At 41.6% G+C, this 27460-nt stretch overlaps 1 protein-coding gene and 1 long non-coding RNA gene across 8 annotated transcripts in view; one reads left to right on the top strand and one right to left on the bottom strand.

The window, feature by feature from the left end:
- ZNF516 (zinc finger protein 516) overlaps positions 1–27460 on the top strand; it is a 120855-nt gene that overhangs the window by 81512 nt on the left and 11883 nt on the right. For 6 of the 7 annotated variants that reach the window (XM_056521418.1, XM_056521419.1, XM_056521420.1 and 3 more), the window contains 2 exons: positions 18163–19611; positions 24455–24559. In XM_056521418.1, coding sequence (XP_056377393.1) covers positions 18163–19611; positions 24455–24559 — 1554 coding nt within the window. Of the gene's footprint in view, positions 1–18162; positions 19612–24454; positions 24560–25563; positions 25632–27460 lie in introns of all 7 variants that reach the window. The other variant, XM_056521424.1, reaches the window with a different exon arrangement.
- On the bottom strand, positions 345–27373 carry LOC130273908 (uncharacterized). Its single transcript, XR_008844174.1, has 3 exons — positions 27168–27373; positions 5987–6318; positions 345–592 (listed from the first exon to the last, which is right to left on the bottom strand). It is a non-coding gene; the product is annotated as an uncharacterized LOC130273908 (long non-coding RNA).

Below are 27460 nucleotides of genomic sequence, written 5' to 3' on the forward strand. Positions count from 1 at the left end.
TTTATGTATGGTTAACACCTATTTCAACTCCAACCTTACACCTAAAAAACAAAGCCCTGTGACAGGTTGTGCCAGGTTAGGTCCCAAATATCCAGATAAGATATGAAACAATAGATCAGACCTCTATGAGAGCGGGTATGGCAGAATAGAAACTCTGTATTCTTGCTCAGATTTCTGTAGGAAACTGAGCCAGAAGATAACTAGGTGTGGAGAGTAAATGGTTTGTATATGTTTGCAGTAAATATACTGCTTGTTCTGTATTAAACTGCTTGTTAAGGCGCATTAAGTTTCCTAGAGATTTATATAAACATTTAACATCCTTTTTTTATTAAGAATAATGAAACTGCAGTTTGTCATAAAATATAAAGAGAAAAAAATAAACAAACATATATTCTAGCTGAGTACACGGCCTTGCCCAGTTTTTACTTTCTAATTATTGTTGGGGAGGAAAAGCAACAAAGGAAGAAGCTTTTGACCTTATATCCCGTCCTCCTTTATTGTCCTCGTATCCCATCCTCTTATCCAGTCATCAGGTGCGGCTGAGTTGTGAGGAAGATATTGTAAGCTGAAAATAGATGATCGGATCGGAGCACTGTGGACAAGACAAAAAAGAAATTTAAAAAAGAAAAGAATTTCCTCTGCAGCATACAGCTGCTTAAAAGTATTGGAAGGGTAAAGATTTTTTTTTTTTTATAGAAGTAAGTTACAAATCTGTTTAACTTTCTGGCACCAGTTCATAAAAAAAAATAAAAAAAAATGTTTTCCACCGGAGTACCCCTTTAACTATCCAATATCTTTATTTCACATTATAAGTAATGTGTACCAAGTTTTATCAAAATATCTCCAGCCGTACGGAAGTTATGCTGGAACATACATTTCCCATAGACATATATGCAACTTTAACCACTTAAGGACTCAGGGCGTACCTGTATGCCCGGAGTCCTCTCCCTTACTATAACACGGGGCCACAGCATCATATCAGGTCGGGTCCGGCCTCGAACAATGGCCGGGACCCGTGGCTAAGAGCGTGCGGCACTGATCACGGTGCTGCGCACTACTAACTCTTTAGACGCGGCGTTTAAAGTTGATCGCCGTGTCTAAAGTGAAAGTAAACTACTCTCTGCTAGCTCAGTTGGCTCTTCGGGACCGCCGCGGCGAAATCGCAGTGTCCTGAACAGCTGGAACACACAAGGAGGGCCCCTACTTTCCTCCTGCGTGTCCGATCACCAAATGACTGCTCAGTGCCTGAGATCCAGGCATGAGCAGTCAAGCGGCAGAATCATTGATCAATGTTATCCTATGGGGGCTACAATATTGCAAAAAAAGTGAAGATAAAGTTGTTAAAGATCCTTTAACCCTTTCCCTAATAAAAGTTTAAATCACCTCCCTTTTCCCATTTAAAAAAATAACTGTGTAAATAAAAATAAACATATGTGGTATCACCGCGTGCGGAAATGTCCGAATTATCAAAATATATGGTTAATTAAACCGCACGGTCAATGGCGTACGCGCAAAAAAAAAAAAAATTGCGTATTTTTGGTCACTTTTTATATCCTGAAAAATTTTATAAAAAGCGATCACAAAGTCAGATCATTACAAAAATGGTACCGCTAAAAACTTCAGATCATGTCGCAAAAAATTAGCTCCTGTACGCGGAAAAATAGTTATATGGGTCTGAAAATGTTAATTTTAAATGTATACATTTTCGTGCATGTAGTTATTTTTACAGAAGTACGACAAAATCAAACCTATATAAGTAGGGTATCATTTTAATTATATGGACCTACAGAATAAAGTGAAGGTGTCATTTTTACCCTAAAAAGTAGAAACGGAAGCCCCCAAAAGTTACAAAATGTCGTTTTCTTCAATTTTGTCGCACAGTGATTTTTTTTTTTTCCCGTTTGGCCATAGATTTTTGGGTAAAATTACTGATATGATTACAAAGTAGAATTGGTAGAAAAAATAAGCCATCATATGAATTTTTAGGTGCAAAATTGAAAGAATTATGATTTTTTTTTTTTTAAAGGTAAGGAGGAAAGAGTGCAAAAACGGAAAAACCCTGAGTCCTTAAGGGGTTAAACAAATAAGAATTAATTCACCAATCCGATGTTTGTAGTTGACAAATTAGTAATATGTGTACCAAGTTTCATGCTAATAGCTTTAGCTGTTAGTGGTGCTGGAACATACACATACACATACATACATACACATACACATACACACACATACACACACATATACACACACACACATACACACACATACACACACATACATACATACATACATACACACACACACACACACACACACACACATACACACACACACACACACATACACACACACACATACACACACATACACACACATACATACACACACTTTAGGCCACATTCTGTTGATTACCCAATTTTCTCCACAAACATTGCTCGCTCACACCAGAAACCACTATTAACCAGACCCTCTGGCAAAGCACAATCAACATCATTATGCATGGATTGCAATGTCTTTGATGTGAGAGCATCCCCACTGAAGTCAAGGTTTTAAGAGTAGTCCCAGATTAACAGTAATGGCACATGGGCCAATGGTCAACACCGGGGAAGTGACATTATGTATCAGGCCTGGCAGGAGACCAAACTCAGGAAGTGCATTCGGGGAATGGCGAGGCACAGCTCTCGCAGGCTTCAGTGACTTTTCGCGTGCTGGGGAACGCCCACTTTGTCCTGTAGGGAGTTCACACAATGTGAGCAAGGGAAAATGTATGATACAGAGATTTTTAAAGCTCAGAAAAAATGAAGGGCGGTAGGGGTGTTAGGAGAAGTTAAGGAATATAATCAGTTAGTTTAGAAAGTATGATTTGTTGAATACTTGAAGGGGTACTCCGTTGAAAACATCTTATCCCCTAAGATGTTAGATTGCGGGGGTTCCACCACTGGGACCCCCGCGATCTCTGGGCCCCCGCAATCTAACATCTTATCCCCTATGCTTTGGATAGGGGATAAGATGTTTCCAGCGAACTATCAGCTTTCTCTCTCTCCCCCCGCACTAACCAGTGGCACTGGCTGGTAGTGCGGGGGACGCTGAACAGTTTGATGCTTACCGTGCCCGGATCCGCCGCGCCGTTCGGCCCTAATCTTCTATTTTCGGATAATACTAATGACTTGCTAACTGGCACCAGCCGGGCTATCTGGCACTCTGACGGCAGTGCCGCTGGCTGCAGCCCCACCCAGCTCATCAATATTCCTCTCCATTACAGAGTGGGGAGAAGAGGGAGAGGCAGTGGGAGGGGAGGAATATTGATGAGCAGGGCGGCGCTGAGGCAGGCGGCACTGCATCAGAGTGCCAGTTAGCCCGGCCGGTGCCAGTTAGCACCTCATTTGCATTATCCGAAAATAGAAGATTAGGGCCGAATGACGCGGCGAATCCGGGCACCGTAAGCCTCAAACTAATCAGCGTCTCCCGCACTACCAGCCAGTACCGCTGGTTAGTGTGGGGGGAGAAAGCTGACAGTTTTCCTTTTTAAGTCCAATGTGTAGCACAACCAGGACTATTCCTAGAGCTGCCGCCCCCCACCAAACGAAGTAATCTGGGTAGAAGAGCTTTGACCAAGAACCCAGTGGTCACTCTCGCTGAGTGGCAAAGATCCTGTGCACAGATGAGAGAAGCTTCCACTGCAGCATTCCTTTTTCTGGCCACTCTCCCATAAAGACACACAAGCCTAGAGTTAGCACAAAAGCACATAAGGGACTCTCCAAGACTGTAAGAAACACAATTCTCTGGTCTGATGAAACCAAAATTTTATTTTCTAGCCTTAGTTCTAAGCATCATGTCTGGACAAACCAGACACCATCCGGACAGAACTTGAGATGATCCCATTCCAGATGTGTAACTCTTGTGGCATCATACCCAAAACTGGAGGCTGTAATCACTGCCAAAGATGCTTCAACTAAGTATCGAGTAAATGCAATATTTTAGCTTTTCCATTTCAATAAATTAGGAAATATTTGTAATAGTCTCTTTTTACCTTTTTGTCATAAGTAGGGATGAGCGAATCAAATCTGACATCTGAATTTGTTACGAATTTCAGGAAAAATTTGATTTGCAGAGAATGCGAATATCGCTGTGATTCTATTGCTTCATTAAACTCCATTTAGTGTGATCCAGGCTCCAGGGCATCTAAAATGGTGGATCCACATGTGAGGACATGGGGCAAGGAATCCTGAGTAGGCGGGAACAAGGGTCGGCAGGATGACCCTGAATCACATGCAGCCTATCAGCAGCCAGCCACCCCTGTGATGTCACAGCCCTATATAATCGTCAGCCATCTTGCGGCCAGTCACATCAGTGTTCAATTACAGAGAGAGAAAAGCATTTTTACAGCAGCCATTCACCTCCCAGTCACATCACCAGTCTATTGCAGAGAGAGAGAGGGACAGAGCAGTGTGTGTTGCACAGAAAAGCTTTTTTTTTTTTTTTACAGTAGTGATTCACCTCCCAGTCACGTCTGCGTTCTATTGCAGAGAGGGACAGAGAGCAGTGTGTTGCCCAAAAATTTTTTACAGCAGCGATTCACCTCAAGGCCAAATCCAGCCTAGAAGCACTGATAGGGAAGGGAGTGAGATTGAGAGTGCAATTTTGGGTGTAGTACACAGTGACTGTGTGCAGCAGCACTGGTGTGTACAACAACTGAAAAGCTAATAGAAGCCGGCCAGTTAGGGTGAGCAGAGCACTAAAAGCATATTGTCCTCTATTAAGTGCATGCCACATATGTACATCTAAGTTGTGTATCGTTTTGTTCCTGTTAGTCTTAAGGGCCTAGATACTGTGAAAGGCCAGGCAAAAGTACACACCTGCTGGTGTTGTAGCCAAATACTGTTTTAAGGATTTCCACCCACCAATGCCTGATGCATTAGAGTAGATTGACCATGGTGCCACACCAACACTGCACAAATATGGATAGTGCAAAACATATTTAAGGTGCTGCTCCCCAGATATGGACATTCCTCGGCACCAGACCACAAGTAATTATTGAATATATGCATTAGCTAAAACGTAACTTTTTTAGGATAAATTGTATGTACCCCCAAATTTTTTTAAATCTAACAAAAGGAAAGGTGTGCAATAAAACGCCATGTGCCAGCTACACCACTAAGGATTGATGTGATGCAAAGACCTCTACAAGGTGGATGGGAACAACGTATGGTCCATTGTAACCGGTGGGGGTAAAAACTTCCCCTCTGATGCCCTACTCTTGCATTATTAAGTCCCCTCTTGGCAAGTATTACTCACCCTAAAATGGGTGGCCCCACACAGGAACCTATCCCTCTTTTCCCCTACAAACACTGCCATTTCCCAGGCTTTTTAGGTGGAAATAGCTTCCTGTGTGGGGCCGGTCTTTTTAGGGTGAGTAACACTTGCCAAGAAGGGAATTAATAGGGTGAGCGTAGGGCCTTAAAGGGGAAGTTTTTACCCCCCACATGCTACAATGAACAATACGTTGGTTCCCTTTCACCTCCTTTGAGGAAATTGTTACTCGTCTTAAAAAGGGCGGCCCCACACAGGAACCAATCCCTATTTCCACCTAAAAACCCTGGGAAATGGAAGTGTTTGTAGGTGGAAATAGGGAGAGGTTCCTGTGTGGGGCAGCCCTTTTTTAGGGCGAGTAAAACTTGCCAAGAAGAGAATTAATAATGCGAGGGTAGGGCCTTACAGGGGAAGTTTTTACCACCACCGGTTACAATGGACCATACGTTGTTCCCTTCCACCTTTTTAGAGGTCTTTTGCATCACATCAATACTTGGTGATGTAGGTGGCACATGGTGTTATTTGCACATCTTTCCTTTTGTTTGGATTAAAAAAAAAATGTTGGGTCCATATATTTTATCATAAGCATATTATTAAAAGTAAAGTTTTACGTAATGCATATCCTCAATACTTGTGCACACGAACACTTTTAGAAAAGAGACCGTTTTCTTCTCCCTACCTGCCTCAGCTACTATTCTGATCCTGCCACCCTCCTGATGCCACACATCTGATGCCAAGTTCTCCTTTGTTCTCCCACCTTCGTCACCGGGTACTAGTATTGCCAACCACTGCACCACTCTGTCACCGGGTCAGTTTTTAGGACTCCTGATGCTGCTACTGCCACCTTCAGTCTGTCTCATTCTGCCACCATATGTTCTCATGGTGGTGCCACCTCCAGGCTGTCTCATTCTGCCACCATATGTTCTCATGGTGGTGCCACCTCCAGGCTGCCTCATTCTGCCACCATATGTTCTCCTCATGCTGCCAACTCCAAGCTGTGTCATTAAGCCACTGTGGACAGATAGGATATGTTTAAACAGATATATCAGTATTACAAAGATCATAAGACATTTTAAGCAGTTTACATATAATTTATCAGAATGTTTACATAAACAGGACTACACAAAGGACACATGGTCACACATTCAGTGGGAGATTTATCAAAACCTGTCCAGAGGAAACGTTGACCAGTTGCCTATAGTAACCAAGGCCTTTTTACAAATAAAAGAAGTGATCTGATTGGTTGCTGTGGGCAACTCAGCAACTTTTCCGCTACACAGGTTTTGATAAATCTCCCTTTAGATTGGAAGAAAGGAGAGTTTGTTTAAGGCAAAGGAAAGGGTTTTTTACACTAAGAGCAATATGGATCTGGAATCCTCTACCTGCAGTTGCGGTTTTATTAGTCTGTAGAGACGTTTAAACAGCAACTGGATGAATATTTGCAAAAACATAACATTAAGGGATATAGGCCCTGATGTTGTGATGTCCGCGCTGTAGCATGTTGTGATGCCCGCAGTGTAGCATGTTGCAGAAAATTATTTCCAGTATAGTAATCAAATATACCAATTGCCACAGGATGGGAAAGTGCTAAAGAAGTTTTTACCATTTAAAACTACAGCTTCCAGTATGACCTTAAGTATGTTTTAAGGGTATGCTGGGAGTTGTTGTTTCACCCATCATAACTGCAGAACTAAAAGTGACTCCAGCTCTGATAGGACATAATGAGGAGAATACAGAATGATATCAGGGACTATAGGTGACGTCTTCTCTATAGTCTTTCCTTATCTAATTCCGATGCAACATACCGTCAGGACTTCATCCTGCTAAATGTTCACTCAGCAGAACTTTACGCCCAGATGGTTCCTATGTCAGCGGATTCTGATCCTCTATATGAAAACAATAATTATAATAATACTGCCAAACACCGTATCGTTTGAATAAAATACTGGCACACAGCCTCTGAATATAATTCTGACACACCGTACCCTCTGACACACCATAACCTCTGAAAATAATACTTCTCGCACTGAACCCTCTGAATATATTACTACAACATACTGTACCCTCTGAATATATTACTACAACACACTGTACCCTCTGAATATAATACTACCACACACTGCGCTCTCTGACTATAACCTTGCCATGCACCCTCTGAAAACAATACCATAATGTATTGTGGCACATAAAAATCATACTTCCCCAAAAATTCCTTATATGGTAATATAAATTATGGCCGACATGTATTATTGACTTTAGACTGTTTTTTGTGTCTAAAAATGGTGCAAAAAAGGTGCAAGCAGGGTTTTTGTGCCTTTTTTTTGCGCTTGAGTTGCAATACACATGATATAGAAGGGTTTTTTGAACTGCGTCTTTTTGTGAAAAGGCACAAAAAAGGCACAAAGCCACTGAAAAGTCTCTAAAACTACACCAGCCCAGACTTAGCTTAGCTTTTTTGTGTATGTGAGTGAAATTACAGAAAATGTTTACCTGCACAAAATTTATCAAATAGTCTGCTACCCTTTAAGAAATTTGGTGCTCCTACACATTACCAGCACACACAAAAAAAAAGGAAAAATGCTTCACTTACACGTACAATGATAAATGCCGTCATATACCTCTGAAATGCAAAAAACTCTGTGCCCCTCATATATAGTAGTAATGCCCCATCCTGTGCCCCCACATATAATGATAACCCATCTTGTTCCCCCCACGTAATAATGCCCTCTGTTCTGTGCCCCTCGCATATAATGCACGCTGTGCTGTGCCCCTCACGTATAATGCCCCTGTCATGTTCCCCTCACATATAATGCCCCCTGTCCTGCCCCATCAGGGGGGCATTAAATTTGATGGACACAGGACAGGGGATATTATAAGTAAGAGGCAAATGTCAGGGGGGCATTATATATGTATTATATGGGAATATGACAGGGGGGCCCTGACATGTGCCCCTCACAAATAATGCCCCCTGACATGTGCCCCTCACAAATAATGCCCCCTGACATGTGCCCCTCACAAATAATGCCCCCCTGTCATGTGCCCCTCACAAATAATGCCCCCTGTCATGTGCCCCGCACATATAATGCCCCTCTGTCATGTGCCCCTCACATATAATGCCCCTCTGTCATGTGCCCCTCACATATAATGCCCCCTGTCCTGCACCCTCGGGGCATTATGTGAGGGGCACAGGACAGGGGGCACTATATGGGAGGGACACGTCAGGGGGGCATTATATGGGAGGGACACATGTCAGGGGGACATTACATGGGCACATGACGGGGGTGGGGTGGGCTGTCATGTGCCCCCACATATAATGCCCTTCTGTCATGTGCCGCTCATATATAATACCCCCTGTCCTGTGACCTCCACAAATAATGCCCCATTTCCTGTGCCCGGGTGCCCCTCACATATGTTATAATGCCCTCCTGACATGTGTGCCTCACTTATAATTTGCTCTTTTCTGTGCAAATTCTTCATAATTCCTTTACAGTCCATACCACGCCCGAGCAGCTCTCTCCAGTGGTCACCTTTCTCACACGCTGCTCCGTTCTTGCAGTGTGAGAGCCGCGGGGACGTGATCTCCGGGCACCGGCGCGATGTGCTGTCACCGTGCCGGCCTGCCGTGGATGGCATCCCCGCGGCTCTCACTCAAACTGCAAGAATGGAGAAGCCGCAGCGTGTGAGAAAGGTGAGGGAGTGGTGGAGCGGGACAGCTGACAGCTCCCTCTCCACCATGCTATAGTACAGGAGGGCCAATTGCCCTGTTGCCCCCCCCCTCCCCTTCTTTCCTTGATCCGCCACTGATTCAGCGACTATATATTCTCCTTATGCTGCCGCAAACTCCAGGCTGTCATTCAGCCACTATATGGTCTCATTATGCTGCTGCCACCTCCAGGCTGTGGCATTCAGCCACTATATGGTGGTCTCATGCTGCCACCAACTCCAGGCTATGTCATTCAGCCACTAAATGTTCTACTCATGCTGCCACCACCTCCCACGCTGTGTCATTCAGCCACTGCAGTCATGGCCGTAAATGTTGGCACCCCAGAAATTTTTCAAGAAATTGAAGTATTTCGCACAGAAAAGGATTGCAGTAACACATGTTTTTTTTTATACACATGTTTAGTCCCTTTGTGGTGTGTTTTTGAACTAAACCAAAAAAGGAGAAAAAGCAAATTGGACATAATGTCACAAAAAAATCCAAAAATATGGGATGGACAATCTTATTGGCACCCTTAACTTCATATTTGGTTGCACACCCTTTGGAAAAAATAACTGAAGTCAGTCACTTCCTATAACCATCAATAGGCTTCTTACACCACTCAGCCGGAATTTTGGACCACCCTTCCTTTGCAAACTGCTCCAGGTCTCGCTTATTGGAAGGGCGCCTTTTCCCAACAGCAATTTTAAGATCTCTCCACAGGTGTTCAATGTGATTTAGATCTGGACTCATTGCTGGCCACTTCAGAACTCTCCAGCGCTTTGTTGCCATCCATTTCTGGATGCTTTTTGACATATGTTTGGGGTCCTTGTCCTGTTGGAAGACCCAAGATCTCAGACGCAAACCCAGCTTTCTGACCCTGGGCTGTACATTGTGACCCAAAATCTGTTGGTAATCCTCAGATTTCATGATGCCTTGCACACATTCAAGGCACCCAGTGCCAGAAGAAGCAAAACGACCCCAAAACATCATTGAACCTCCACCATATTTCAGTGTAGGTACGGTGTTCATTTCTTTGTAGGACTCATTCCATTTTTGGTAAACAGTAGAATGATGTGCTTTACCAAAAAGCTCTAATCTTGGTCTCATCTGTCCACAAGACGTTTTCCCAGAAGGATTTTGGCTTACTCAAGTTCATTTTGACAAAATGTAGTCTTGCTTTTTTATGTCTCTGTGTCAGTAGTGGGGTCCTCCTGGGTCTCCTGCCTTAGAGTTTCATTTCATTTAAATGTTGACAGATAATTGGCGCTGACAATGATGTTCCCTGAGCCTGCAGGAAAGCTTGAATATCTTTGGGGCTGCTTATCCACTATCTGGACTATCCTGCATTGACACCTTTCATCAATTTTTCTCTTCCATCCACGCCCAGGTAGATTAGCTACAGTGCCATGGGTTAAAAACTTCTTGATAATGTTGTGCACTGTGGACAAAGGCAAATCTAGATCTCTGGAGAAAGACTTGTAACCTTGAGATTGTTGATTTTTTTCCACAATTTTGGTTCTTAAGTCCTCTTCTCCTCTTTCTGTTGTCCATGCTTAGTGTGACACACACAGACACACAATGCAAAGACTAAGTGAACTTCTCTCCTTTTTACCTGCTTTCAGGTGTGATTTTTATATTCCCCACACCGGTTACTTGCCCCCAGGTGAGTTTAAAGGAGCATCACATGCTTTAAACAATCTTATTTTGCAACAATTATGAAAGGGTTACAATAATTTTGTCCAGCCCATTTTTGGAGTTTCGTGTGACATTATGTCCAATTTACTTTTTTCCCCACCCTTTTTTGGTTTAGTTCCAATACAATACTTCAGTGTTGCCAACATTTATGGCAATGCCGCCACCTCAACGCTGGGTCATTCTGCCACTATATGGTCTCCTCCTCTTTTTATTTTTATTTTATTTTTGTAAATAGGCACTGACAGCTACAAAAACTTTGTTGTACATCCTGGCAAAACATTAACCTTTCTAATATACTCCATAAGAAAATTTTATTTGTCCAAGCTGAAGCACAGGCATGAGCAAAATCCAGTAAGTGAGGGTGGAGCTAGAACTCCTCTGTGTCTGATATGGCAGGAGAGAGCAAAGAGGAGTCCCATCAGACAGGAGAGAGTACAGAGGAGTCTCATCAGACAGGAGAGAGTACAGAGGAGTCCCATCAGACAGGAGAGAGTACAGAGGAGTCCCATCAGACAGGAGAGAGTACAGAGGAGTCCCATCAGACAGGAGAGAGAGCACGGAGGAGTCCCATCAGACAGGAGAGAGAGCACGGAGGAGTCCCATCAGACAGGAGAGAGCACAGAGGAATGCTAGCCCACCCTCACTTACTGGACTTTGTCCATGTCTGTGCTTCAGTTTGGACAAAGCCATGATTTTATAAGCCATGATTTCTATAAAAAGGAAATAACATTTTCTTATGAAGTATATTAGAAAGATTAAAGGGGTATTCCAGGCAAAACCTTTTTTTTTATATATATATAAATATATATCAACTGGCTCCGGAAAGTTAAACAGATTTGTAAATTACTTCTATTAAAAAATCTTGATCCTTCCAATAGTTATTAGCTTCTGAAGTTTTCTGTCTAACTGCTCAATGATGATGTCATGTCCCGGTAGCTGTGCATGATGGGAGAATATCCCCATAGGAACTGCATAGCTCCCGGGACGTGAGTCATCAGAGAGCAGTTAGACAGAAAACACAACTCCACTTCAGAAGCTAAAAACTATTGGAAGGATTAAGATTTTTTAATAGAAGTAATTTACAAATCTGTTTAACTTTCCGGAGCCAGTTGATATATAAAAAAAAGTTTTGGCCTGGAATACCCCTTTAATGTTTTGCCATGATGTACAACATATAAAAAGTTTTCTTTAGCTGAGAGTGCCCATTTAAGCTCAAGACCGCAGAATTACAAAATGCGAAAAAAGTTAAATGGTCTGTGGCATAAAAAAAGCTTCAGAGAACTTCAAACTTGGTGTGTACTTGGCTGTAGAAGCTATATTACATTTTTAAAAAGACATATAGCAATCTAAAATGTACTTTTAGCATTGAGGATGCAAAGTTCAGGATTCTTTTCATTGAGGTTTTGTTGATTTTTGTTTTCAAAGTTGCCATTTCCAAAGCCAGCCAGCAAGTGGCAGCATGCCTCTACTGTTTCCACTTACTCATTTGTGGCATAGATGGCAGCATAAATCTTTTATCGGTAATTGAACTAATGATGAAAAAAGGTAATTTCACAGCTCAACTCTACTTCTCTGCCACATAGCACTGGTATGGGGTTATTCTGGCATTGTCCTAAATAATATACACAAAATATTTACATTGTATGTGCAGAAAAATGTTAATCGTCAGTAGATAAGCCTGCAGTGATTCTCTCTGGTAGTGGCCATGTGTCATGTTCATTTGAAGGTGACAGGGTTTGCTGCTTTAGAGTTTTTATTTTTATTTTTTTTATGAAATCTTGAAATCTGCTTTGGGATCAACATGTACACTGCATTGAATCAGCTTCCTAGAGTTCTTAATAATAATCATGTTCTGTGGTTCACAATTGTGGCTTTTTCCTGACATAGATTTGGAAGCCACATTGCTGAGACAAATAAGCATTCCTTGTCCCTAATCCCTGCACATTCGACGTCTGGTAGTCAGCATGCAGATTAGAATGAACGCAGCATTCTGTTGCAGAACATAGCCTTATTGTAAATTGTTGTTTGTCTATTTTATAGTCCCGTTTTTTTTTTTTGTATTTATTTGTTTGCTTATAGTTGGTGGAGCCATTGAAAAGTGTCTGCACTCTTAATAAATACTGGCAATTTTGACTCCTTTGCATCGTGTGTGCGTTTGCCTTCAGTTTAGAGGCATCTTGATACTGGTTATGCTGTCTGGTTATTAGGAAGCCGTAGTGGTCACACTTCTCAACTTAAAGGGTAAGTGACAGCTGGTTTACATGCAGTAAACCCAATACTCAGGGATATAATGCAGGTGAACCAGGTTACAATGAGGGATTACTTACCCAGATCCGCAGTCTGGTTCTGGAGATACATGCTGTAGTAGCCGACAATGCTAATCTGGAAATGGTCGGCTTTGTCCAATGGAGGCCGCTACCCGGAAAACATACTCAGCTTCCCAGCTTCTATACCTTCTGCACTGCTATGACCACCCATTTTATGAATATTCATGGAAGCCCCTTAGCCCATGTGAGCACAAAGCGGGTGGGCATATCTGAGCATAGGGGAAGGAGGCAGGCATGCTGAGTATGATGGTTCCCGCCTCCATTGTACAAAACCGGCCATTTCAAGATTAGCAATGCCGGCTAATACAACCGGACCACGAATCTGGCTAAATGATACCTCATTGTAATCCAGGTTCACCCACACTATATAACCCTGTGTATTGGTTGTAGTGCCAGTGAACTCACTGCCAGTTTCCCTTTTTAAAGGAACGTCAGGAAAAATTGAGTTATTTAGGAGTTGTAAGAAGGAGATGCATTACTACTTTATTTAGTGTACCATGTATTGCTTTTAAAGTCTGTTACTTTGCTAATGGCAAAAAATTGGAGAAAGCAGCATGGCAGCAGTCAAGTGAGTACCGTCCGACATAAGATGCCTTAATTCTTCTATGATCTGTATGATCCTTGTACATGTATGTACACAAAGTTAAAGCCAGTAGTAAAGCAGATTTTTAAGAGACTAAATTCATTGAGTGGGCACTTCCATTTTAAACCTATGTGCCTTATACATTGATATTCCGTCATCAGGAGAACATAGGGTTTGTGACCTCCATATGCTGATTCAGAGTTGCTGCTTGGCCCAAAAATATCAATGAAGAGGTGGTTGCTCTTACATGTTCTCTTATCCATGAGCCTCTATAGGAGTTATTGGGAGGGTGCATTAAGCAACTTTTCGTTCTGTCCATAACACAAAAATAAACTTGCGTTTAAGGCATGTTCACATGTATGGAGCATCAGGCTCAGTTTCTTATTAAAAAACTGACGAAGCCTGAGGGATTGATAAAACAATGCGTCAGATGTCTTCCCGCCTGTTAACATTATTTGTAGTCCGATAGTAAAATACTGCAAGCACTGTTCTCCTATCCAGCATTTGGATTGGTCTGACATTGCACCTGATACACTGAACTTCAGTAGTGGGATCAGTTATACCAATGTTTCTTTTGGCATTACTAGCATGCTAAAAAGAAACTGAGCCAGATTGCCAGGTACATGGGAATAAGCTAAGTTCTTCTACAAACTTTGCTTGCCTTTGCTGCAGTGCAATAAGAAAAAACAATATAGTGAGAAGTCTTTTATTTACACCATCTTCGTCAATATTGTAAGTATCTGTCTTTTTATACCTGCTCACTGATGGCTGGAGCGCCCCCTAGAAGCCAGATGGTAGCGGAAAGTCCTTTTGTAGTTAATTACATCTGTCTACTGAAACATTTGGGAATGTAAATGAGGTTTCTTCACAGCCCTTTACAGTCCGGAATGAAAGAAGTTATTAGAAGGTGGCACTTGGAGACCTTATGTCAGCCCGAATAGTTATTCTGTGTATAAATAAAACGTAAATGACTGAGATAAGTAGGTTAGCTTCATATTCCCTCTTCTTGTGGCATATGGGGTCATCTCTATTGCTGTTGTATTGATGCCATCTAGCACATTTCAGGCGCGGTGCCTAAGGAAAAGCAATTCTAGCTATAAAATTGATATAGAGAAGCTTGACATCACAGTGTGGTACAGGTCTTGTGCAGAGTCATTCTATATAGCTGCCTTTTGCAGATAAAGCTGATCTTGTAAAAAGGCTGTATCCCACAAATAATTCCTTCTCCATTTCCTAAAGGCCTTGAAGTTTTCACAGATGGGAAGTTTTTGTCTACTATTGCTGGAATGTGAGAAAGTGCTAAGTTCAGTTGACCTTTTAACTGCGACCCTTTAATTGAGCAATAGTATTCATCTTTTATTTTTTTCTTTCCGGTTTATCGGATTGACCATTGGGTTGTATTCTGAAGAACTGATCAGTTTAGGAGATTACTGAGCTCCAGACAATGATCACTTGTTGAATGAATACAAGACAATTAGTGGCAGTGGTCTGTGGGAATTGGCGAGAAATCAATTCAGGAACATTTTATTTTTATTTTACAGTCTTGTTTTCATATTGGAACTTTGATTAATTCGGTTTTTGGCGGCTCTTTTTACTGAAACCAATGAAGTTGTAATTAAATGTAACTTTTATTGTCACGTAATAAAAACCACTTAAAGGGGTAGTCCAGTGGTGAAAAATGTATCCCCTATCCTTAGGGGATAAAAGTTTGAGATCGCGGGGGGGTCCGACTGCTGGGGCCCCCTGCGATCTCTCTGTACAGGGCCCCGGCTCTCCGGTCAGACAGCGGGTGTTGACCCCTGCACGAAGCGGCGGCCGACACGCCCCCTCATACATCTCAATGGCAGAGCCGGAGATTGCCGAAGGCAGTTCTTCGGCTCTGCCGTAGAGTTGTATTGAGGGGGCGTGTCGGCCGCCGCTTCGTGCGGAGGTCGACACGCCCCCTTCCCGCGGGCTGTCGGGGCTCAGTACAGGAGATTGCAGGGGGCCCCAGCAGTCTGACCCCCCGCGATCTGCAACTTATCCCCTATCCTTAAGATAGGGGATAAGTTGTTCACCACTGAGTCACCACTGGACTACTCCTTTAAGTCCAAAAAAGTCAAACATAGGCAACAAGTTACATGTATCAAAATGCATAAGCAATCTTATGACTACAAATTAAAAACTAAGGGCATTCTTTTATGCTTTGTAAACAAACTTTGATCTTCTAGATTGGCACTTGTAACAGAGCCTATAGCAAGGCTTGATCACTGTGCAGAAAGGGCCATACAATTGATCACTGATTGTTTGCAAAGCCCTTTGATTCATTTGGATGTAGGTTGTACATAATCTATTATGCAGTTGTGGCCAATAAACAACCATTTTTAACCCCTTAAAGGAAATCTGTCAATAGTATCACCCGCTCTAAACCTGTTACACAGGCTTGTAGTGCGGGTGATGCTGATTAAAACAATACTCACATTGTGTAGATTCGCCCAGCCGTTCCGCCACAAATAGTATTTTTTTTATATATGCTAATGAGGGCCTTGGGGCATGGGCGGAGCTCCGATCTTTGGGCACCTTGACGTCATCTTCGCGGGGCAGCCGCTGTGCCCGGCTCATCAATATTCATAAACCCCTTCCTTACTCTTTCAGACGTGTTATAGTACTGCGCATGCACTGCTTACTGTGCAATGACGTCTGCAGCTGTGAAGCCGAGGGGGAAGGCCATTTCTGGGAGGACACGGTGGCGCATGCGCAGTACTATAACATAGCCGAATGAGCAGGGAGGGGGTTTATGAATATTGATGAGGCAGGCGCAGCGGCCCCCCGGTGAAGATAACGTCAGTGTGCCCGAAGCTCGGACCGGAGCTCTGCCCATGCCCCAAGGCCCTAATTAGCATATATATATATATATATATATATATATATATATATATATGCAATTTGTGGTGGACCGGCTGGGCGAATCTATGCAATGTGAATACCGTTTTAATCAGCATCACCACACTACAAGCCTGTGTAACAGGTTTAGTGTGGGTGATACTGCTGACAGATTTCCTTTTAATGACCACGGACGTATATTTATATACGTGGCCGGCTCCCTTTATGTGAAGCGCGCTTCGTACCTGCTGGGTCCCGCTTGCTATCAGCAACCAGGACCCGCGGCTAATACCGGACATCGCTGATCCGGTATTAACCCTTTAGATGCCACAAAGTTGATTGCGGTGTCTAAAACGGGAGAAATCCATGCCGGGTAGCTCAGCGGAGCTGTTAGGGACCACTACGGTGAAATCGCGGCATCCCGAACAGCTGGGAGTACAGCGGGAGGCGCATTACCTTGCTCCACGCTGTCCAATCGTCATTTGATTGCTCCAAGCCTGAGATCCAGGCTAGAGCAATAAAGCACAGATTACACTGATCAATGCTATGCTATGGCATAACAGTGATCAGTATGTTCCATCTAAGGATTGCAAGTAATAGTCCCCTATGGGGGATAAAAAAAGTGAATAAATGATTTAACCCCTTCCTAAATAAAAGTTTGAATCCCCCCCCCCTTTCCCATTTAAAAAAAGAAAATGTAAATAAAAATAAACCCATGTGGTATCGCCGTGTGCGTAGGTGTCAAAACTATAAAAAATATAATAATGAAAGCGCATGGCCAATGGCGTACACATAAAAAAAAAGTTCAAAAATGCTAATTTTTGGTCACTTTGTATACCCTAATAAAATTTGTAAAAAGTGATCAAAAAGTCCGATCAAAACAATCATGGTACCGATAAAAACTTCAGATCACAGCACAAAAAAATTAGTTATAGGGGTCAGAAGAGGACAATTTTAAACATACTCATTATGTTGCATGTAGTTATAATTTTATAATAAGTAGTAAAATAAAATAAAAAACTACACTAATTGGGTATCCATGTAACCGTATGGAAATAAATATATGGTGTAATTTTTATCGAAAAGTCCACTGCGTAGAATCAGAAGCCCCGAAAAGTTGCAAAGTAGCATTTTTTTCCAATTTTGTCCCACAAATATTTTCTTTCTGGTTTCGCCATAAATTTTTGTGTGAAGTGATTGATGTTGTTTCAAAGTACAATTGGTGGCGCAAAAAACAAGCCCTCATATGGGCCTGTGGGTGGAAAATTTAAAGCATAATGACTTTTAAAAGGTGAGGAGGAAAAAACAAAAGTGCAAAAACTGAAATGCTCAGTCCTTAAGGGGTTAAGGAGGCCATAAAGATCAGCTAATGGACAAGCGTTTATCTGCAGATTGCTGTTCCTATTATACGGGGCTATATTAGCTAATTTGGCTGATTATCACCCCGTGTAAAAGGGCTCGTAGTCTTGCTACTGACTAGGCCCTGCTAAGCCTTTCTTGCTTATCTTTTCCATATTCCTAGAACATGTTTTTAGCTCCTGACTCATTGTTTACATACATAGTAAAGCTAAAACATGAATAATTGTACACACGTCTGTAGTCCAGATCACATAAAAATGTGAAGGTTTTTATTTAATACCTTCCTCTTTTAGTTTCTCTACAAATCATTTGCTTTTATTTTGCAGGGATGAAGCCATATCACCGTGAATTTTCTGGAGAGGATATGGATGTGGAAATACCTAGTGCAAACCATCAAACCATAAAGTCTGAAGACACCAGCAAATGTGAAAACCTTGATGTGCAAAGTCCTTCCTTAGTCTCTGATAAGCAACTGAACCTTTCTTTTGTGAAAACAGAGTATCCCTCTGACTTAAAAGTACCAGCATTCAAATACAACAAAGACCCTCACAGATCTAGTCAGAATGTTAGCTCGCCCCATCCTGTAATACAAAATAATTTGGAACCAGTTAATTCAAAAAAACAGTTGTCATCTGAAATAACTCATGTAATGGCATTTGGCTTGCTGAAAGAGAACTTGGCATTAGAGAATAATGGGGCAGAGAATCAAGAGCTCATTCCCTTGGATTTAAGTGAAAAATCAAGCAGGAGTGATGCTTGTAGTAAAAGTGCTACTGATGCATTGCAAGCTGAGCTGGTTGTTCATCAGTGTCCCTACTGTAGTCATAAGACTCATTACCCTGAAGTTTTGTGGATGCACAAAAGAATTTGGCATAAAGTTAGTTGTAACTCCATGGCTCCTCAGTGGATTCAACAAAATGGTTTCAAACATCTGAAAAATAATGTTCTTTTTCTGGTCAGAAATGGGCGTACGGGACCTCCTCCAGCTCTTGGCGGCAAAGAATGTCAACCATTGCCCATAGCTAGGTTCACACGTACACAGATGCCAAATCAGCCTCCAGCACCCAAAGGCAACCCATCAAATTTAGGAAATAATTCAAAGGCATGTGCATCTCAGGTGCGTCTTAACTCTCGAGGCATCAGTGGGCCCAAAACATCAAACTTTGATGCGCAGCGACAGCCCAAAGTAATACCTGCTCAGGAACAATATAGCACAATGGTCCAACAACCAGCAACAAAAGTCAAGTATGACACAAGTCCTAAACTGACCCAAACTGGAAGTTATAGCAGAAATCATCCACAGGTTCAGGCATCCGCATCGAGACAAATTCTGCAGCCTTCTAGTAGTAAACAAGCAGAAAAATACATGATGTCCCAGGGAGTATCCAGTTTTACATCTCCAAACAAACTTTCTGTGTCTGATGTGATAAAAAACAAATTCACACTGTCACAGACACAATTTCCATTCCAGAAAGTAGAGCCACATGTTAAACAGGAGAGCCCTGTAGTGCCTCAAAGGGAATCTCAGGCCAAGATTATTAATGAACTTGGAGCTGTGTCCAACAGTAGTGCTGGACCCAAAACAAGCCCTGTGTTACAAACTCATCCGAGTGCAATGGGCACTCAATCACCTTTCCAACCAATAAAACAAGAGCCTGTGGCTGAGGGCCTTGAAAAGCGTGTAGACATTCTGAATATCTTCAAGACCTACATTCCAAAGGACTTAGCAACACTGTACCAAAGTTGGGGAGCCAATAGTAGTTTGGATAATGCAGGTAAATTTCTGATGGCTGATGACATTTAACAAACTAATGTTTTATAGATTTATTGATATGTGAATGAATCCTTTTCGTAGGATTAGAATTGTTTTTGATACTAAATGTTTCAAATTGATAACTATTTGATCATGGTAGTCCTAACCACTAACCCCCTTCCCTCCCCCGGCTTTCTCAAGAATGGGGCCTGAATCTTCTATTAGAATAAAGCGGCAGGTCCCGCATGTGCACGTGGGAACTGCCGTAGAGCCACGTACAACCCATGCGTTACCCACTGCTCCATTATAACATTAAGCTCCATTAAACTCAGATTTAAATTGCTGGATTTCCCAGATCAGAGTTATCTTATTATTTTATAAAATCTGATGTATCCACTATCCTATATAATAAGAAAAAAATCACTCATCATGGTCATCATTACAACTCAACTTTCTAAAAATTCCAAAATTCCCATGCAATTGTGTGGCTGCACAACCGGACAGTGATCCATTGGAGGCATGGGATGTTCTGTGACAACTCTTGCACTGCTGTAATGCTGATCATTAGTGATTGTCATTCTCCTTAGTTTTCCTGAAGTGACAGACATGACTGAATAGAATTTTTAACAACTTGACAGAAGAGGAAGTTTTCTTTTAGAATGATCTTACTGTCTTATCAACTTAAAGTGCAGCAGTATAAACCTTTTCTAGGCGATGGTGTTAATCCTTGCTGTAGTGTATTACAGTATATATACTTAAACCAGCATCAGCTGAAAGGATTATTTTTCACCGAAATCTACATGGATGGCAGAACTGGTCAATATGTGTCCATCTCACGCTGTACAGACCTGTCCCTTCCCACTCCATAGCAGCTTAAGGGAATAGCTGGAAGGCAGCCACACTGACAGCTCAGTAGGGTTGTTGTAGTCCTCTCTGTCATACTCATTCCAGCAGTTATTGGGTTACGGCTGTGTTATTAGAATGTTAATACAATGCTCATAGTAGGTATGGGGGGATTCTTCAGGGAATTGTATATGTTAAACAATGTTTACTATTAAAACTAGAACCCATAGCCTGGGTTTTATTCCCATATTTTGCTCCTTTTTGTAGTAATTGGTTTCCCCAGGTTTTATGCCATAGTGTTAATGTGAGCAGACAACAGGCTTAAATTCTGATGCTGCATGTGTTGCATTCAGTGACAATGAAGACTCCTCTGTTCTTCCACAATGAGTCTTCAGTGGTGGCTTTTATCTTTCCTAAGCCCTTCTTTGCTGATGTATGGGGAACTGAATCTGCTGCTGTGGCATTGAGCTCTGACTGACACCAGATGGTGCTGCGAGCTGACAGATTTACTTAAGCTGTTTACTTTATCAGAGTATCTGTGAAATTCAGTGTTTGCCAGAGTTTGATAGTTTAGTGTATATATTTTGGTCAGAATTGGTCACATATTAACCAGTATATAATCAATAAGTCACTGTTAGTTGGCCTCCATTTTCTCAGGGCCTGAAGCCTCCTTTACTCTTAGAGGTTAGTAGCTTTCTGGGATCAAGTCCTGGGAGAAAGTGTGGGAACTCGCCTAAAATTTCAACTTAAGGGCTGGTACTGCTAATGGGAACGGTCTTCCTGCTGTGAAAAAAGTGCAGGAACTCTGTTCCCACACGTTCCTGCAGAACTTGAGCCCTGGTAAGTCCCCATTCTTTCATATGTTAATAGGTTTCCATTTCCTCAGGAGTCAGTTGGCCTCAATTCCTTCAGAAGTTAGTAGGCCTCTGTTCTTTCAGGTATCATTAGGCCTATATTGTCTCAAAACTTAGTAGGCCTCCATTCTCTAAGTAATGCTTTATTCTTGTCTAGGATATTAATGTGATAACGTGGGACAATATGGAGTCTAAGGCTGGGTTTACATCACGATTCCTGCCTCCGATTCACAGATACGATTTCTAAAGCTTAAATCTGCTGAAATGGCATCTGTGCACGGCCAAGCACTGGACTGGTGTGGACGCATTAAGTTCTGTGGGGCAGCAGACCTGATCATAGTCAGCTAGTGACTATGATTATTAGGTCATTTTCTGAGCGCATTCGACTTTTGACTCGGACTGAAAAATTGTGGCAGTCCGATTTCAGCCTATTTGAACCTTTTTATAAATCGTATCTGTGTATCGGAGGCAGAAATCTTTATGTGGACCCAGCCTAGAAATGTTTTCCTTGAGGACCTGTTGTGAGCTGTATTGTTACAAATACACATTACACCTTCTGGAATCCTGGTTCAGTGAATAACATGTTAAGTGCAGTGAACCTCCAGCTGTTGCAAAACTACAATGCTCAGCATGCTGGGATTTGTACCTATGCAGCATATGTAGTTCCAAAGTTTAGAGACCGCTGGTTTATTGTATATGTAGGTCAGTACGAGCTTTCATGTTCAGGTTCTTCTGCCTCTGCTCCTCTTGTAGAAATGCTTATTATATAAAAGTTAGCTGCAGTAATACAGTAGTTTGTAATATTGTAACAGTCTATAGTAAAAAGTCGGATCACTGATATAACACCTGGGTGGCTCCCACTCGTGTTCAATCAAGGGGCTCCCTAGCTTAGACACAGTTCATATTACAAAAAACACGCTGATCCACAGGATTGCATTATATCCAAACTTTATATCTACTTTTTTTCACTTACTTTACACATGATCTTTCAACATTCCAGATATACAGAGGATATTCACCCAGTGACTTGTAGCGAGCAGTCCATAGATTAGGCTTTACTCAGAATCATCTGCCTCCACTGAGGTCTCTTGTTCTTTGCCTTAATCCAATGCATCTCCTCCGGGCTGGAAGTTGGGCAGCTCAGCTTAACCGAGCGCCGCCTGCCTGACTACCGCCACTCGGTTAAGCTGAGCTGCCCAACTTCCAGCCCGGAGGAGATGCATTGGATTAAGGCAAAGAACAAGACACCTCAGTGGAGGCAGATGATTCTGAGTAAAGCCTAATCTATGGACTGTTCGCTACAAGTCACTGGGTGAATATCCTCGGTATATCTGCATTGTTTAAAAATCATGTGTAAAGCAAGTGAAAAAAGTAGATACAAAGTTTAGTAATAATGCAATCCTGTGGATCAGCGTGTTTTTTGTGATATGAAGTTTGTAATACTGTGACATTGTCCTGCCTATAATATAGATATAAATATATTGGACTGTTATTTAGACAGATATACAACTAGAGAGACTTGGGTGATTTATTAAAACCTGTACAGAGGAAAAGTTGCCCATAGCAACCAATCTTGTTAGTCCAATAAAAAAGGTATTACAAGATACTGCAACTACCGATGATTTTGCTTTTTGCATCACTGGACTAATACGGCTACTCCTAACTACTACTACTATATATATATATATATATATATATATATATATATATATATATATATATATATATATATATATATATATATAATATACTCTACTATATGTAATACATATAATCAGCTATCACATTGGGAGTTGGTCTGCTCCTGAAGCGGAGCACCCAAACGGATCTGTAATAACACGGTGCTTCTCCTCCTTCTCTTTGTTATATATATATATATATATATATATATATATATATATATATATATATATATATAAATTTTTTTATGATACACTTTGGCATGTGTAATGCTATATTTTCATCTCCTTTTAACATTCTTTCTTTAGTAAATGATTATGCATGCTTTTATTGTTCTTTCCTTTCTTAGCATACATTTGATTAGTTTACTGCTGTATATCTTTAACTGTATAAATGTTATGTTTGTATAAATGTAAAGTAAATTCTGTTGTTTTGTTTATAACACACTGCCCTTTTATATTGTTAGGTTTCATGGTAAGGTTTTTCAGATTGTGGTGTATGAAGTCATATGTTTAGTGAGAACATTTTTTTTTCTTCTAATAACAAATGCAAATAGATTTTTTTTTTAGATATCATCAGGTTTTTATCTATTATTGTTTATAGTACTATGATAAGGGATATTATTTTGTGTCTTTTGAAGCCAGCTAAAAGCATAGAATGTGTTTTGTTTCCAGGAAAATCTGTTTGAAAGAAGCAAATTATATTCCAAACCAAACATACAGATCTAAAAGTCAGACATGTCTTTCTTGATCAGCAGCAAGACAACAGCTAGCCCTTTAAGTCAGATGTTGTAAAGTGACCTTTTAAAAAAGGATAGTCTGAGTAGTTTTCCACAAATGCTAATGGCCCAGAAAACATGTTTACTAAAGGCAGAAGAGAGGGCTGTTTATGTGCCCACTGTCTCAAAGCGTCCAGAAAGACACTCTCATTCTCAGATGTCTTTAGTGTGTGCCTCCCAGGTCTAGGGTCAGAACAGCCCCAGCAGGCAGATAGGTGAGGGCTAAAGGTTTGAGAAGTCTGTGATGGCTCCACTCACTCTGCATTTGTCTCCAAGGTACATCAGCCCAGGGGGGACAGGCAAGCTCTGGTTCTACTCATTTTCTATTATCCATGTGACTAGTCTCTGGCACGCTGGAGTCACTTTGATTTGCTTGATACACTGCTTGACAAAGCTGGGTGATGGCTGAAAAGTGGATCCAGCTGCTCTGAAAAGCGCACACCTGACATGCCAGTCCTGGTGCGGGCACATCACGGGGAGTGTTTCTTAATTCAATGTAATTTATGCATTCTCGCAGTCCTGTGTGTGCCTGGCCTGTCATCCCCAGCCCAGATGAAGGCTGACAGTTGTCATCTAGGGCCTGAAGGTAGCCTCACATAATGACACATTAGACATACTAATGATGTTTTCTTCTAGCTTAATGTTTTCTTCTCAACTTCTCTCCTTTTTTTTTCTTTTTCCTCCCTCCCTCCTCCTCTTATCAACCATAGGAATGCTTAGGACACAGGCACGACAAGGAGACTATGTTTGCATTGAGTGTGGGAAGTGTTTCACCCAGCCAAGCCACTTAAGGACCCATATGCGGTCTCATACAGGTATCTTTCACTTGCATTTTAACAAGACCTTTTAAAACTTTTATCATTGTAATATTGCGCTTACTAACCTATTCGATCAGAAGTATTGGTTTGGCTTTGACTTGCTTGCATCAATTTGGTTCTATACTTTTTTTGTTTTGTTTTTTATTGGTGTCAGTAACAGGTCACCTTGATCTTGGTTTGGAGTGGTTTCTTTTACGGAAGCTATTAAACAGTTAATACTCCCAGTTAAGAAGTATCAGTTGTAATTTTACGTCTGGTATTTATGAGAAAAATTTAGTTTTTGACGCGAAAGGTTAACTAAAGACCGCGATGATTACGTATAAATATGCAAGTGATTCATTTTGCCAGAAGCTCACCGATATCCAGCTATCCGTCTCTGCATATCATTAACCCCTGTTTTACATGATCATCCTCATCTGCACCTTGTGCCATTTTTGTTTTACGACTCAATGCCCTCTGTAGGCTGGGCAGTGATAAATGCAACGTAATGAATACAGCCATTTAATATCTGTTTTGAAGCTACACCAATTTGTTATATTCAGCTATTAACATTGCGAGTTAGGTAGAGCTTGAAATGTGCTATGAGCGTTCTGTGACAGCTCTAGACTATTGGGCTTATGTGCAGAAGTGTGAATGATGCATACATAAGCCAGTCTGATGTGAAATGACAGAGGCCAAATGGTAAGTAATGCAAGTAGAGGGTCCCTTTACACACACACTGATAATTAATGTTGTCAGTGATTGCTTTCTTCAGCACTGAAATCTGAATTAAAAAGGGCAGTGGCCTTAGGCTGCCATTAGCACACACTCTCACTGAAAGTGTTACAGTAAATTGGTATGTACTGGCCACAGGCAAGTAACTGGTGTCTTTTTATTTATTTATTTTATTTTTACCCATTCCCTTTTTTTAATGTAGTTAAATTGTAATGGTCTCAATGATGTGCACACACTAACGAAAGCTTCAATGCTCCTCTGTTTAACAAGACCCCTTGTTCCCACAGTGGTATTTGAGTCTAATGGACTCCGAGGTACTGAAGTTCACACCACCTCCGCAGATGCCCCAAAACAAGTATGTTATCAACTAATTGAGTGTTTCGTTTTTCTTATGATTGCTGGGGAGAAAAAGTTGCACAGTAGTACTCCTCAGTAAAGCACTGACCTTCCATCATCTGTGCCAAGATGACCTATTGCCTATTTACCCGCTACTCAAAACGTGTAATCTTTAATACTGGAACAGCTAATTTTGCTTGTATATGTCATAAAAAAAAATATATATATATATATAACCCCTAACCTACAACTCCCACATTTATATGGAATCTGTATCTCCTAAACCAAAGAACTAGTCTGTGTTTTTCTGAAGAGTATTTTTTTCCGGTGTCAACACATGAAGTCTATAGAGTACCTCCTAATCCTGACCTTGCAGTTTCTGTGGACTCTGTGTGGTGGTGTGCCTTTCCTGTTTTCTAATGTCCAGTGTCTGCTATCTAAACAGGCTCCCTTTCCACTTCCTTCTTACTTCTAGTCTAACAGCTTCTGTAGAAAAATGTGAACACACTTCCTTGCTGAGCATACCTGAAGCCATAGAAGAGCACAGAGCATATGGGAATTCAATATGGTATCACAGAGGTACCCAAATTATAAAGAACCCAGCTCTATCTTTAAAGGGGTATTCTGGTTTCATGAAATTATGTGGCAAAGCCTAATCCAGTTTTGAGGGTGATTTATGAAAACCTGTGCTGAGGAAAAGTTGACCAGTTGCAATCAGATTGATTCATTTCAGAGGCCTTTTAAAAAAAAAAATGTAAGGAGCAATCTGATTGGCTAACTGCTCCACTGTTCCTTTTGCTAAATCTTTGATTTTAAAGGGTAGCTCTCACCATCATGTTTTTTTTTCTGTCACTGCCTATTGCCCTTCTATCCCTAACACCCTCCCTGCCTTTTTTTTATTTTTTTTTTTACTATTTTAAAAATGGCACTTAGTCTGCCTGGTACTGTGCTCACTACCAGGCAGACTTCCCCAGCAGGCACCACGTCACTGATGCCTGCTGGGGGGGCATCTTCCGCCCTTAGTTATCCTAACAGGGTGCCTCCAGCTGTTTCACCACTACAACTCCCAGCATGCCCTGACATCTATTGGCTGTCAGGGCATGCTGGGAGTTGTAGTGGTAAAACAACTGGAGGCACCCTGGACAGGAGCTTCATGGGGGAAGGAGGGAGCCGATGCGGGAGGGACGGGTGTAGGGGAGCCTCTTCCTGGTGCTCGGTGAGTAACACTCAAACCCCCCCCCCCCGTACCTTGCAGCAGGGCCGTCGGCGAGTGCGGGGAGCCGATGCGCAGCCCTGGATGTTCCTGCGGAATTTTGCAGTGACGTCACTCCGCACTGCATTCGGCCACTAGGAGGGCGACCCCTAGTGGCCGATTTTCAAATTGCTTTTAAAATGTTTTAAAAGCTATTTTTTTAATAAAAGTATATTAGAAGATATGTTGTAGTACTTAAGTACTACAACATATCAAAAATAATTTTTCATGACAGTGCCCATTTAAGTAGTTTTCCAGGCCCATGCTTTTAGGTATTGTTAGACAAGAGTCCTCACTGTTTACCTTTTTACTTCCAGAGGATGTTTCGGTCGTGTGATGATCACAGAGGTGAATGGCCCATTACTATAGAAAACTCTGAAAACTGTAGTATTATCAGCCAAGCGCGGTCTATACATCACATGACCGCAGTAGATCGCTAATCTGAAATTAAAGATTATGGGGGAGATTTATCAAAACACTGTTGAAAGAGTGGTGCAGTTGCCCATAGCAACCAATCAGATTGCTTCTTTCATTTGTAAAGAGACCTGTGAAAAATGAAAGCAGTCTGATTGGTTGCTATGGGCAACTGCACCACT

Source organism: Hyla sarda, chromosome 5, assembly GCF_029499605.1.
Source record: "Hyla sarda isolate aHylSar1 chromosome 5, aHylSar1.hap1, whole genome shotgun sequence".
Lineage (NCBI taxonomy): Eukaryota > Metazoa > Chordata > Amphibia > Anura > Hylidae > Hyla > Hyla sarda.